Raw genomic sequence first — 15,135 nt, 5'->3', positions numbered from 1 at the left:
AAAATTTCAAAAGCAAAAAATTAAAAAGTGGAAAATAAAAAATATGGAAATTTGGAAAATAAGTGAAATGGAATTAAGTGCGTAATAAAAATTTGAAAAATGGGAATTTGAAAATTGGAAATATAAAAATTTGAAAATGAAAATTAGAAAATTGAGAAACGAAACATTAAAAACTGGTGCATTGGAAAATTTTAAAAAAGAAAAATTTAAAAGACTCAGAATTGAAAAATGGAAATGAAAAGTGGTAAAGCGAAAACTGGAAAATGTTAAGATGGAAAAATTATTAATGGAAATTAAATATTATTTAGAAAATAAAATTTGGGAGATGGAAAAATGCAAAAGTGAAAACTGGAAAATGAGAAAAAATTTGAATTGTGCAATGAAAATAGAAAAAATAGAATTAAAAATCAAAAGGCGGAAAATGGAAAATAGAAAAAGGGTAAAATTGAAAAATGAAAGATCGAAATGTTACGAAATAATTAGTCCAGGTGTTTTCGTTTCTGCTTCGTCTCTTCACGTAACCACGGCATTTGACCAATGTCTCGGGCTGACACTAAGTCCAAAATTGGAAACATTTCTTATAAATATAAGTTCCAGGTGACAGATTAAGCATTCTCTGCCATTTTGTTTAAACCGTTGTCTTCTTTCCGTCAGCTGCGACTGATGCTGAATGCAAACGTTTGCAAGCCATGATCTTCGCTGGCTGGCGCATGGGGTCTTTGAAACAGCTAACCCCATGTGTCAGCAGGTCTTCGCAATTCCGACTCGAATCGGAGACGACACCGCAGACTTCAACCGTGTTAGCTGGTATATATATTCTGTACTTCTTCGTAAAGGGCCTGTAGTCAGCAATATCGTTGCCACCACCTGAAGCATATCGGGGCCGAATTATTATTAAGAGTCCTAGCTTTGGGTAGTTTTTATTTTTTTCTGCTTCTTGACCTAGTGTTGAACAATTGTTATTTAAAATATGATTTCAAGGTCAAGGTAGAGATGACATCCAGCAAGGCAATTCAGTTTATTTATGTCTGTTGTATTATCAATATCAAAAATACAAACACTAATATCAATAGGAAGGTGTACTATTTACTAGAGTGGGACACGGTTATATGAAAAAAATAAAATTTTGCTCCGAGTAACTTTTTGTGTCGCATTTAGCTCCCAGAAGAACTCTGCAAATTTTAAGCTCGATCGGTGGAACTATATTTTTGCGCCCGCTGTTTAAAGTTTACATGGGATTTCGTATGGGGAAATCATCTTTTGCAAAATAATTCTTCCAAGAGTCGCCCGTTACCTCCTAAAAATATACAGGTGGCTGATTTTTATAGGAAATTTATCAAGGAAACAAAGTCTAGAGGACTGCGAAACGATCTGATGCTCGTGGAAAAAGTTATTAAGCAAAAACCGATTGATGCCCTGAAGATTGATGAAACTTTCACTTTTCATAGCATCACTGCTGCTGGCGGTCAAATTATATACAAATTTTTTAACTTTATTTTTTATGTACAAAAAAAGCTTCAATTTATCCTTTAAAAATCTTGTGAAGTGGCCAAACAATACAGATAATTATTTTAGACACATTAAGAGAAGATCAAAACGAAATTGCATATAATTGGACAACCAATAGCAGTGGTGCTAGAAAAAAAGAATATTTTATCAATCGTCAGAACATCAATCAGTTTCTACTTAATAACTTTTTTCTCAAGCGTCAGATCGTTTTATGGTCTTCGAGACTTTGTTTCTCTGTTAATTTTCCCATAAAAGGCATATAACGATTTATTTTTAGGAAGCAATGGGAGACTCCTGGAGGAATCATTTTGTGAAAGTTAATTTTCCCATATAAAATCCCAATGGCGGGGCAAAAATATAGTTTCACTGATCGAGCTAAGAATTTACACAGTTGTTCTAGGACCTGAATGGAACCTAAAAAGTTGCTCGGAGCAGGAATCTAATTTTTGTCCCACCCTACTATTTACATGGGTTCAAGATTTTAGAGTTTGTTAAAAAGTATACATAATACACAACCAACATTCAATTAGAGCTAAACCGACCAATCGTTCAATCGTTAACAAAAACAAGCAAATATTTGTTGGTTATAATCTCCTACTGTGACGCAAGCGATCAGTGGCATTTTTGCGGAAAATAGCTGCATTTTTCTAGGAGAAACCTCGAGTCCCAAATCCGAATTTCCGCTTCTATCGGACCCCACAAATTAAACAACGCACTGACTGACTGAGAGCTCTGTTTTTTTTGGGACCCGGGAATAATTCGCTGCTGATAGCTGGCCGTTTTTTCTTCGGCCCTCTATCGCTCAACATTCATCCATCGATCCAGCTAACTACCCGAATGGGTGAAAGGTGGAAGCTTTTGATTACATGGACGGGTCGTAGTCCGATCATTTTCGGGCTTGTCTCTCGGTGCGTGGTGGGACCGGGTTCTACGATGAACTCAGCCATGGTCGGTGGGGCAATTCTAGAGCAACCAGAGATTCGATTATTACCGGGCAATTATGATGATGATGGTGCTTTTGTCTCGTGGACGCCATGCTACTGAATCTCTGCCCTGCGAGTGCGTGCAGTGGCAGCGTGAGTGGAGAAGCCATGGTAGAAGGTGCTGAGATAATTTAGCATATCTGATGCTACACGGGAACACCGACCTGCCACTGCCGTTAGGTAAGGAAGTGTGGATTCTTTTTTTTTTCTACAATCTCGTCGGACACGCATTTCTGGGTTTGTGTGTAGCGTGTAGCAATCATGAAGAACTGCTGGATTTTTTGGAGAACTCGACGAAGAGATAAATAGCAAAGTGGCGTGAGAAACCGGGAAGAACCGTTAAAAGTTAGATGGTGCTTCCAGAGGGTGACAATTAGGTGGCAATCACAATGTAATAGTGTAGGATCATAACAAAAGGCGTTTTCTCTCACCGAGTGACACTGCTCAAATGTGTACAGCTCAGGGCTGTGATGGTTTAGGGGAGACAATCGAAACGATTAGATGTAAGTTGTGAACTTTCCTTCTGGTTATATTTTACTTCAAGCTCTGTTCAATATTGCTGTGACATCATGTTAACCAACAAATTGCATAAATTAGATAAAAGTGTCATTAGATTTCGAGTTACAATTTACTTCAAGTAATGGGCGCTGGAACTCAAAGCATGGGAAGATCTAGACAGAAGACATATCTCAATTATAACAAAAAAAAAACACTTCCCCCTTGCTTTAAGGTTAGTGAATAGCTTCTCCAATTTATTTCTTCTGCGAGTGCTTGTTGACATTAATTCTTCTTAGCATTTCTTCCGCGGATAGCAGAGTGCCCTTATCGACCCTGTTTATCTGCAAACCCTTCAACCAGTCCCAGTATCAGTACAGGTTCCGTGTACCTCTTCACATTTGGTATATTGTTTTCCCTCCGGATCGGCCGTCTCCATGTGACTGCTGCTGAAACCCAAAACCTATCTTGTACACTGGAATGGCTACAGACAGTTACGAGTAGGAAAAGTAGAAAAAACGACAACCCGTCCCTGAGATAATGATAATTATTGCTAATAATATTTAATTCTCAATCTTTGGTAATTAATAAATTCAAAAGACAGTCCGAGATGGTTCTTTCTTGCCTTGTACATCCTCCCCATTCTCAGCTATGCAGGTACCGGAGGAGATGTTCTCGATTTCGATCTCGGTCACAAGCGGCTCTTTTTCAAGTGGTTCGTGTAATGCTATTGAAGTTAGTCATCAATTAGATTTAATAGATATCGCGATATCGTTTTGTGTATTTACGCCAGCTCCAGCCTAGTAGTATGTAGGTGCTTCTTCACTGGGAACGGTTCTCGTGTCCTCATTCCTGGTGCATAGAGCAGCGCAAGCAAATCTGATTATGGCTGCAGATGGGCTGTGCCGAGCGTCGTCGCGTTGGTTGCGCATCCCAGCCGGCACCGAGATGATGAGATCTTTGCGCATCTGTGAGAATAGCTGCGCTATCAAGCGATGCCGAGTCGGGCGGTCAGAATGATACGAACAGTTTCGTGCCGTAATAAGAACAAATTTATTGATCCTTGCTCGGAAAAAAAGTTGCTACTGTAAGCAGCTTGCCAGGAGCTTGCTGCGGCTGTAGCAGCCGTTTGCAGTTCGGGTTACAACTGAACTGTCACCAATCGGGTATGCTTTCCCGGTAAAACAGTGGTGACAGAGTTGAGCTGCTTACCTTTCTCATGATAATAAAAAGTATATGTACAATCAATTGATGCAATGTTCAGTGTTTCATTTGTTTATAGCCTTGTCGATTTAGAAATATATTATGTTCACTTAATTAGAGTAAGCGGTTTGGAATAATTGTGTACACCGGTCAGGATCCGGCTATTCGATATTGTCGATAACGGGAACAAACGAATACCAGTAATTTAAGCATAATGAGTAACGTGTATTGCTACTTTGTTGATGATTAGGACCAACAGGGCCGGTCTCTAGACACTATGGATCCAGATGTAGAGTTAAGGCCCGAACAGAATGACAATGGTAACGCGGCATACGAATTTTTCCAATGTATGAGAATACGTTTGGCAACCGACAATGAGTGCGACAAAACAAGGTTTTGGTGTTATTTCTGAGTTTTTAGTAGGTTTTCATTTCTTTGTAGTTCTTTTTTGAAAAATTGGGCTGGGAAAAAATGGATTTTAATTGGTATTATTTAATTTGTTAAACCCAATAAAATAAGCATCAAAGGACTCTCTTTGTATGAAAATTTTTATAACCGTTTCTATAAGTTCCTATTTCTTTTATAGCCCTTGTTTCAATAAAAACATTTGCTAGTCTTTGTGTTGTAACCTACACAGCAAAAAAAAAAATTATGCGATCTAGTTTATCCAAACTACTCTGGAGTTCCGATAGTATCAATTTTATGTTCTATGAAATAGCTATAGAACAAGAGCGTATTAGTAATCAAACAAATATAAAATTGAATGACATTCAAAATGTTACCTACGTTTTCAATATAAAATTCAGTGAATGAAAATTATACAATATTAAAATAGTTATGAAATTAAGAGAGTAAATTAAATTGTTTCAAGCTATCAAACTGTCATCGAATAATAAAAAGAACTGACTAAACCGAATTAATAAAATGAAGAAACTGAATAAAATATATGAACTGGAAAAAAATAACAATTTAATAAAATGGTTAAAATAAATGAAATAAATAATATGAAAAAAACAACAAAAATTATAATAAGATAAGATAAATAATACGAATAATGTGGATAAAATTAACCCTTTCCTACCTAATATTTTTCTAGCACATATATGGTTCCAAAAATGTTTTTCTTAAAAGTGTTAGAGTAAAGAAACACGAAAAACCTGTTTTGATCAAGATAGATGCTTATCTAGCAGTGCGAGAAGCTGCTCAATTTTTACAAACCGATCCCTAACCCTTTCATGCCTAACATTTTTTCTTGTGCATACAGTTTTCTAAAAATATTTTTCCTTGAAAATGGTGGGGTCGACGAACACGAAAAATCTTTTTCCATCAAAATAGATGCTTCCATCGCAGTGCTAGAAGCTGCGCAAGTTTTACCTTCCAATGCTTAATGCAATTTGCCTAGAATTTTTACAATAGTCCAATTTCGTAGAAAATGTAGTCGAAGACAGTCTAAATCGATAGGTTTTATCAGTTTTCAATAATATTGCAAAATAACGAAGATATATTAAAATGTCATTTTACGTCGTCAACCTAAAATGTTCCTGGCAGCACTGCTCCATCAGAATCCAATCAGACTAATTGTAATAACTTCAGTTTTAGAGCTAATACTTGTAACTGTTAGTGCTCAAATGAAAGGTAATAGTCACATTTATTAGCCTTACTTATTCATGTTGACAATTCTTGCCTAAACCTAAAGTTATAGTTGCTTAAAAACGTTGTTGTCCACAAACAACATGGGCATGAATGGGTTAATACACATCTCCTGCAAAGTTTTCAATAGTTCGATTGGGCAGTGAAGATAGCCGAAAGCAGTCTGCATTGATAAAATTTATCAGTTTTCAACAATATTTGAAGACAACGAAGATATATCAAAATATAATTTTTCACCGATAACTGAAAATGTCTCTGGCAACACTGCTCCAGTGAAATCCAATCAGAAAATTTGCAATAACATCAGTTCTACGGATATTTCTTGCAACTAGTAGCGTTCAAATAAACGGTGACAGTAACAATTATTAGTTTTACTTTTTTGTGAAGAAATCTTGTCTAACCCCAAAGCTATATCTGTTTATAAACGTGGTTGTTCATATATAGCAGGGTATGCAGAGGGTTAATAAAATCAATAAAATGAATAGAAGAAATAAAATTTACAAAATAGAGAAAGTGATAAAATGAATAAAAATGTTTTCTTTCTTTATATTTTATCATTTTTTTCATTTTGTTTGCTTCTAAACAGTAAAATGATTGAAATGAAAAAAAATCAGCGGTACTGAAAAGTAATACAATTAATAGAATAAATTGAATAGTGTCTAATTAATGTTCTAGATGAAATGAATAAAATTAATAACTGAACAAAATTAGTCAAATTATTAAAATGAAAAAAAAAAAATGTGTGAACCCCAAAAACAATATAAAATTGAATAACACGAAAAAAGTGAATAGAATAAATTAAATGAATGATGAAATGAATACAGTAGATAAAATGAGGTCAAATAAACAAAATTAATCAAAAGAATGCTAAATGAGTAAAGTTATTAAAATGAAATGATCATATATATATATATATATATATATATATATATATATATATATATATATATATATATATATATATATATATATATATATATATATATATATATATATATATATATATATATATATATATATATATATATATATATATATATATATATATATATATATATATATATATATATATATATATATATATATATATATATATATATATTTATATATATATATATATTGTTCGAGCACGAACTTTTGCCGGCCACCGAAGGACTTTCTTCGCTGGTTTTAGAAACCAGCAACTCACAAGCGCGCACGAAAACAGTACTAAACACGGCCAATTATTGTCACTCACCGTCTTCAATTTGGCCGGTTTAATGTATCGATCGGAATCGCCTTTTCACCGCGATCACCGATGGTACAACACGCGAAATGTACCGCACCGAATAGTTCACCTGTCGCTAGGGAACTTAGCCAACTTGCACTGTGGCTCACCGTATTAAAAAACGAACCGAAACACTAAGTCCACCAACCCGCTGGGGACTTGTAAAATTTGCTGCCTGCTGACTTAGGCAAAATTACCGACGGCTTTCTTTAAATCGCACCGAGAACGAAAACGAACAACCTTCCTTCACCAGATCTATTTTCAACTGACTATATACAATTATAATTACATATATCCAGCCGGGATCAGCTGTGATCGCGACGATGGTTTTATCTTCCTCTCTCTCTCTCTGTAAAGTTTCTACCTGCTACACTGGAGAGGGTGCAAAGTAGCGTTCGTTTTGATTTGCACAGACTGAGTAGCTGGCATAATATTCGAATTCGAGCTGTTTACAATTCGGGTGATTAAGATTGATTTGAATTGCAATATTCTTAAATTTAGTATTGTATGTTTACAAAAATTAACTAATGTGCCGAACATTCCGGCCACCTTGAAACATTACGGTGTTTCAAAACTAACTTCACATGGTTGATCCTGATGGGATTTAGGCTTCAGTCGTTGGATGTCGGCGAGCTCGGTTGAAGATAGCGGATGTGAACCTTGTGGTTGTAGGGGTTTATCGCTGGATCAGTCATGTTGAATGTCGACCACAAATCCAGTGATTGGCAACCATTGCCAGTGAAGTTCATCGCCATCGACCGAGAAAAAAAAAGACCAGGTAGATCGAACGATTGGGGTTAGGGAATTGGAATTGCAATTACCTGTGCAATGCGCAGGTGCGCATCGAGCAATTTCTCCCCGTCCGGGTTGCTCTACCTGGATGACAACTCTCAGTCGGCTCGTTGAGTTTCCGGTGGTGTCGGTAGTAGAGCGATTCTGGCCACAGGACGCACAACCTCCTTGGCTGCAGCGGTTCGTAGAGTGACTACACGGACGATGCCATCGGCTCCGGGATGACATCTGATAATTCGGCCGAGAGGCCAACTGGTTGGCGGGATGTTGTCTTCCTTCACGATGACGACTCTGCCAACGTCGACGGAGACAGGCGGGTTGCAGCCTTTCGTAGCACGAGACTGCAGCTGTTGCAGGTATTCCGGGTACCAGCGAGACCAAATAGTTTGGAACCGTTTTTGAGTTAATTCCCAGTGGTCCAAGCGGTTGTCAGGAGTCTCCTTCAGATCAGCTTCCGGAACAGCTTGGAGATTGCTCCCGACGAGAAAATGTCCTGGCGTAAGGACCTCGAGATCGGATGGATCGTCCGGCATTGGAGTCAGCGGACGAGAATTGAGGCACATCTCTATCTGCGCCAGCAGTGTGAGCATGTCCTCGTACGCAACGTTCACGTTGCCGATTGCCTTCAACAGGTGTGTCTTCGCTGACTTCACTGCAGCCTCCCAAAGACCGCCAAAGTGTGGTGCTCGAGGTGGGATGAACTTCCAGCGAATTTCGTTGTCGGAGCACCAGTCGAAGATCTGATTCCGATCAGACTCATCGACCTTCAGCATGCGGTAGATGCGGTTCAGTGCATTCGATGCACCTTTGAAAGCGGTAGCGTTGTCAGAGTGCAACTCTACCACCTTTCCTCTGCGGGCGACCAGACGACGGAGTGCAGCTAGGAACGCTGGAGTAGACAGGTCGCTCACTAGCTCGATGTGAACTGCCTTCGTAGAGAAGCAGACGAATATGGCCACGTACACCTTCGTTGGGCCACGGTTGCGGACAGCGGACTTCAAATAGAAAGGTCCGCAATAGTCGACTCCGCAGACGGAAAACGGTCGGGTTGGAGATACTCTCGATGCCGGAAGATCTGCTGTGCTCTGCTGGACTAGTGTGGGCTTGCTACGGAAGCAAGTGTGGCAACGGTGAAAGACGGATTTCACAAGATTTCTGCCGCCCAGAATCCAAAACTTCTGGCGGAGAGTGGCTAGCAGGAGTTGAGGGCCTGCGTGCAGTAGCTTCAAATGATAAAAACTAGCCAACAGAACAGCGAGCGGATGCTTGGCAGAGAGGACGATCGGGTGTTTCTTCGCATCGGTCAGCGCGGCATTGCGAAGCCGGCCACCGACACGTACGGTGCCTTCGGGATCGACGAACGGGTTCAACCACTTCAGCGTGGAAGATCTTGCGACACGTTCGCCACTAGCGAGATCGGAAATCTCCTCAGCGAAAAGTTCACCCTGCGCGAGATGACAGAGCGTAAGTTCGGCTTGTTGGAGTTCTTGTGCGGTAATCGGATGGACTGGGTGCGGGTTAATGTTCGGGATGACGAGTGGCTTGTACTTCTCCTTTTCCGAACGACGTTGCGAGGCTCGTTCACGAAGCACGTGCAGATAACGCTGAATGAACGCTGTCACTCGGCGCAGCTTGGAGAAGTTGGAGTAGCGAGCGAATAAATCGGTGCAGAAACTCAGTTGTGTCGTGGTCATGGCAACTAGTGGTATCTTGCGTCCTTCGGCGGACACTTCTGGAGTTTCTGCTGCGGGTAACGTTGGATTTGGCCAAAAATCCGGAGACCTTGCTAGCCACTGTGTCCCAGTCCACCATCGTGTACGGTTGAGGATATCAGTAGGACTCAATCCTCGGGAAATGTCGTCAGCAGGGTTGTCGACTCCAGGAACATGCTTCCAGTGGTTGAGATCGGTTGAAAGCTGTATCTGCGACACCCGGTTTGCGACGAAAGTCTTCCAACGACTCGGGTTCCCGCGAAGCCATTGGAGGACAGTAGTGGAATCTGTCCAGAAGTGGACAGTTGCAGGAAGCTTCAGCGTTGCGTTCAGCTTCTTGTACAGCTGGGTCGACAAATTTGCGGCGCAGAGTTCCAGTCTGGCGATTGTCTGGCGAGTAGAAAGCGGAGCTACCTTTGATTTAGACGCCAGCAACTGGACTGAAACTGTGCCGTGTGCTTCAGTTCGGACGTAACAGCATGTCCCATATGCGCGCTCAGACGCATCGCAGAAGAAGTGAAGCTGGATGCTGACGGCGTCGGGCATCGAAATGAAGCGGGGTACGCGAACTTCACTCAACAGGTGTAGTGTGTTATGGAACAGTTTCCTTTCTTCTTGGAGTGTAAACGGGAGCGGCGTGTCCCATTCACATGCTTCGCCATTCTGCTTCAGAGCCCAAAGTCGCTGCATGAAGAGTTTGGCCTTGGTGATCGTTGGACCCACGAGTCCAAGAGGGTCGAAGATTTGGGCGATGTACGACATCACCTTGCGTTTCGTCAGTACGGATGCGGCTAACGGCAATTGAACCTTGAACCGGAGTATGTCCAACTTTGGTTCCCAAATGAGGCCGAGCGTGGAGACGGCCTGGTCATCCTGAAGATTATGGAACGGCTGAATTGCCACATCATCAGGTGGTACATCCCCAAGAACTTCAGGAGAATTCGATGCCCATTTCTTGAGCGGTAATCCAGCGGAAGCTAGCATTGCCGATGCCTCACGACGCAGCTTGATGGCGGATTCTACGTCCGGCGCCCCAGAAAGAAAATCGTCGACGTAGAAGTCTTCCGTAACTGGTCCACTCGCGATTGGATACGACTGCTTGGTATCCTGTGCAATCTGCTGCAGAGTACGCGTTGCTAGGTACGGAGCGCTCGCTGTTCCGTACGTTACTGTCTGCAGTTCGTACGTAGTGATGGGTTCATCAGGGCCCGTGCGCCAAAGAATTCGCTGAAACGGCTGATCTTCAGGATGCACGAATACTTGCCGGTACATCTTCTCGATGTCCGCAACCAGAGCGACGTGATGTGTCCGAAATCTCATCACGATGGAGAGTAGATCTTGCTGAACTACGGGTCCGACCAACAGCGTGTCGTTCAGCGAATATCCTGACGCCGTCTTGCAAGACGCGTCGAAAACGACCCTAACCTTTGTAGTAGTGCTCGACTCCTTGAACACGGGATGATGTGGGAGATAACAGTGAGCCTTCACGTCATCTACAGGCTCGTCCAGCCTTCTCATGTGACCGAGCTGTAGGTACTCGTCCATGAAGCGATGATACGATTCCTTGATTGCAGGATCTCGTTGCAAACGGCGCTCCAGGCTGTGAAAACGGCGTTCTGCGATGGCTCTGGAGGCCCTCAGGAAGACTTCTGGATCTTCATTGTGAGGAAGACGTACGACGTACCTTCCAGTCGAATCACGCTTGACTGTACTGGAGTATAACTCTTCACAGCGATTTTCTTCGGGTGAGTGTGCAGGCCCAGTGGAAATCGCTTCTAACTCCCAAAACTTCTGAAGTGCGGCTTCCAAATCTTCATTGGTAATGGAGAGATTGCAGATCCGGGGAATGCAGGTAGATCCATTGGACGCGGAACCAGAGACCGCCCATCCGAATGGTGTTTCGACTACCCACGGAAGACCGTTTCCGAGCGAGATCTTCCTACCGGTGTGAAGTTCCCAGAAGGCCTCACTTCCGATGACGAGGTCAATCCTTCCTGGGACGTGGAACTGTGGATCTGCTAATCCAACCTGCGGGAATTTCCACGCCGACGTATCGACCGGCATGGTCGGCAGCTCTGCGGATGGCTGCTTCAGAATGAGAAACTCGAGCTTAGTGGAGAATGGCTGAGTTCTCGATTCAATGGAGGCGGTGATGGCATTTTTCACCCTTTGCGTTGAGAGACCGATTCCTGCGACCGAAATGTCCACCTTGGTGCGACGGCTGAGGAGAACCTTCGCTAACTGACCGGAGATGAAATTGGACATTGACGCCGAGTCGAGTAGAGCACGAGCCTTGAATTCCCTGCCGTGATCATCAACAACGTTGAGAACAACCGTTTCCAGTAGAACCATACTGCATGCGGTTTGGACCGCCATGCTGACCTGCGGTGGAGCAGAACCTGAACTGGACGAATGCGGCTGTTGAACCGGTGGAGATTGTTGTGATGATCCCGTAATGGCAGGACTCGACGACACCCTGGATGGAGAGGAATCGTGTAACAGGGAATGATGTCTTTCGTGGCACGTACGACACGTAAACTTCGATACACACTTCCTGGCTGGGTGACCGAAGCTCAGACAGTTCCAACACAACCGTTTTTGCGAAACCAGCTCTCGGCGCTGGCGGACATCCTTTCCTAGGAACACTGGGCAGTTGCGGAGGGAGTGGCTGTCTGAACATGCTAAATGACATGGAGAATCTTGGTTGGGCGTAGCAGCTGCGTTAGCTGCGAACTTCACCTTCGTGCCCTTCCAACTCGGGGGGCCGGCCACCTTTGGAGGTGCCGGTTGCTGCGTGTCTGGCCCGACAGAATTGAGGACGCGCACCCGCTGGTACAGGAACTCAACCAGTTCCTCGTACTTGACATCGTCCTGGCTACTCGTTTTCTCCTCCCATGCTCGCAATGTGGATTGGTCCAGCTTGTACGACAGCATGTTCACCAGCGGCGTATCCCAATGCTCCACAGGTTCATCCAATTTCGCCAACGCCCGTACATGGCGCTGAAAATCGTCGACCAGACTGTGGATGCGCTTAGCAGATTCCTGCTTGACCGCTGGCAGCTCGTAGAGTGTTCTAAACAGCTGACGTTTGAGAAAACGGCGATTGTCGTACCTCTTGTGTAGGGCGTCCCATGTTGACGCATAGTTGTCAGCTTCGACGTCAACTGATTCGAAAGGCTTCTTTGCGTCCCCTTCAAGCGATTGTAGAAGGTACTGAAGCTTGGCGACCGTTGGTATGTCCCCATTGGAATGAACCATGGACGTAAAGGTGTCTCGAAATGACAACCAACGTGAGAAATCGCCATCAAATCTCGGTAGGTCGATCTTTGGAAGACGGAGGTGGAATCCTGTCGAGAAAGTGTGTTGATTTGCCATCATGGATGTGTTCAAAGCTGAGTTGCTCGCTTCTACAGGAACCTTGGAGAGTAGGAAGCCCTTCGCTGCGCAGTATCGCTGCTCGAAATCGACACGTTCCGCCAGGTGTGATGCCAGAAATTCCTCCTTGTCCAGTCTCTCAATTGCATCCTGCGCCTCCATGAACTGTGCATAAGCCCTATCCAGCGACTCTATACGAACACTCAACTGAAAAGCATCACGTGCAGGATCGTACCGAATGATGAACTTCTCCAAAGCATCACGAATTGCCAGCAATCCATTGCGCTGGACAAGCCGGTCTCCCAACACTTTCTCCTCTTTGGGTGGCATCACGACGCACTACGAACGGAAACGGCAGTTAAATCGATAACGGACTCCTTCCCGACGCGAACTAACCGTTTCTACGCGAAACCGAACCGAACGAGGACAAAACACACTCGACACGAATAATCCTTCCCGACGCGATGAATTGCCCTTCGCGAACGCGAAATTCGAACGGAAGTGAGCAGTTTTATAATCGAACGATTGCTCCTTCCCGTCGCGAACTAACCCACTTCTACGCGGTATCGCAAATCGAGGGCGCGAAACGATTTTCCACTCGATTCGCGGACCGTCCACCGATTGCCACAATGACTGAAGGTCACCCACTTTCTTAAACTAAAACAAATGCTACTGCAAGCCACGTGTGGCGGAAAATTGGAAATGACTCACCGGGGATTCCAGTCCGGAATCAGAAGTGTTGCTCAATGACAAGCAGGGACATTTATCACCAGTACCTTCACTGACAACAACAGCTTCCCAAGCGACGCTCACTCAGCGTCCAAAATGGCTCTGCAGACGCGGCTATCGGGGTTCAGCTACCTCCCGATCCGTTGAATGGCCACCAGTCACAATGGCCCACTCGATGGCTTGAAAAATGGCCACAGTCCAAGCGCTTCACACGCGACAGTAATCGCGGTAGCGCGAAAATCTTCCACCACACAATCGAAAAACACTAGCCGTCGTATTTCGGCCCTTTCACTTGCGCCTTTACCTTTGCGCGAATATTTATTTTACCGCGCGATCGCGTTTGCCCGAAAAATCCACTTTCACTACGGCGCACCCGCCAATTCGCAAACGCGATGGCGATCTTTTTCAGCCACGCAATGGCTACACTTTGCCCAAGCGGTACCTTTTCCGCGATTTGTTCACTACCGCACAACGCACTTGCGGTTTGAATTGCCTTCTATCCGGCTCGAAGGACCAAAATGTTCGAGCACGAACTTTTGCCGGCCACCGAAGGACTTTCTTCGCTGGTTTTAGAAACCAGCAACTCACAAGCGCGCACGAAAACAGTACTAAACACGGCCAATTATTGTCACTCACCGTCTTCAATTTGGCCGGTTTAATGTATCGATCGGAATCGCCTTTTCACCGCGATCACCGATGGTACAACACGCGAAATGTACCGCACCGAATAGTTCACCTGTCGCTAGGGAACTTAGCCAACTTGCACTGTGGCTCACCGTATTAAAAAACGAACCGAAACACTAAGTCCACCAACCCGCTGGGGACTTGTAAAATTTGCTGCCTGCTGACTTAGGCAAAATTACCGACGGCTTTCTTTAAATCGCACCGAGAACGAAAACGAACAACCTTCCTTCACCAGATCTATTTTCAACTGACTATATACAATTATAATTACATATATCCAGCCGGGATCAGCTGTGATCGCGACGATGGTTTTATCTTCCTCTCTCTCTCTGTAAAGTTTCTACCTGCTACACTGGAGAGGGTGCAAAGTAGCGTTCGTTTTGATTTGCACAGACTGAGTAGCTGGCATAATATTCGAATTCGAGCTGTTTACAATTCGGGTGATTAAGATTGATTTGAATTGCAATATTCTTAAATTTAGTATTGTATGTTTACAAAAATTAACTAATGTGCCGAACATATATATATAAAATAAGGCAAATTTTTAAAATGAAAAAATTAACAAAATGAATATAATCCATGAAATTTATGATCTGGAAAAATGAGTATATATAAAATTTTTTAAAAAAGTTTGTTAAATGAAGTAAACGAATTCCAAAACCATTGTTTCAGAATATTCTAAAGTGTTTGTGAAAATCCCATTGCAAAGAGCACGTTTTCGTTCTTCTGTTCTTGA

At 43.1% G+C, this 15,135-nt stretch overlaps 1 protein-coding gene across 1 annotated transcript; it reads right to left on the bottom strand.

Annotated features, from left to right (window-relative positions):
* Window positions 1–7,997: 7,997 nt before the first annotated feature.
* On the bottom strand, window positions 7,998–13,316 carry LOC131680963 (uncharacterized). Its single transcript, XM_058961675.1, has one exon. It carries the CDS (start codon window positions 13,314–13,316, stop codon window positions 7,998–8,000), a length of 5,319 nt encoding a protein of 1,772 aa, XP_058817658.1.
* Between the last annotated feature and the right edge of the window lie 1,819 nt (window positions 13,317–15,135).

Source organism: Topomyia yanbarensis, chromosome 2, assembly GCF_030247195.1.
Source record: "Topomyia yanbarensis strain Yona2022 chromosome 2, ASM3024719v1, whole genome shotgun sequence".
NCBI lineage: Eukaryota > Metazoa > Arthropoda > Insecta > Diptera > Culicidae > Topomyia > Topomyia yanbarensis.
This window is presented reverse-complemented; position numbering and strand designations above follow the sequence as displayed.

What these genes read in the sequence shown, in the direction of transcription:
- LOC131680963 (XM_058961675.1), bottom strand. Translation starts at nt 13,316, where the DNA reads ATGCCACCCAAAGAGGAGAAAGTGTTGGGAGACCGGCTTGTCCAGCGC.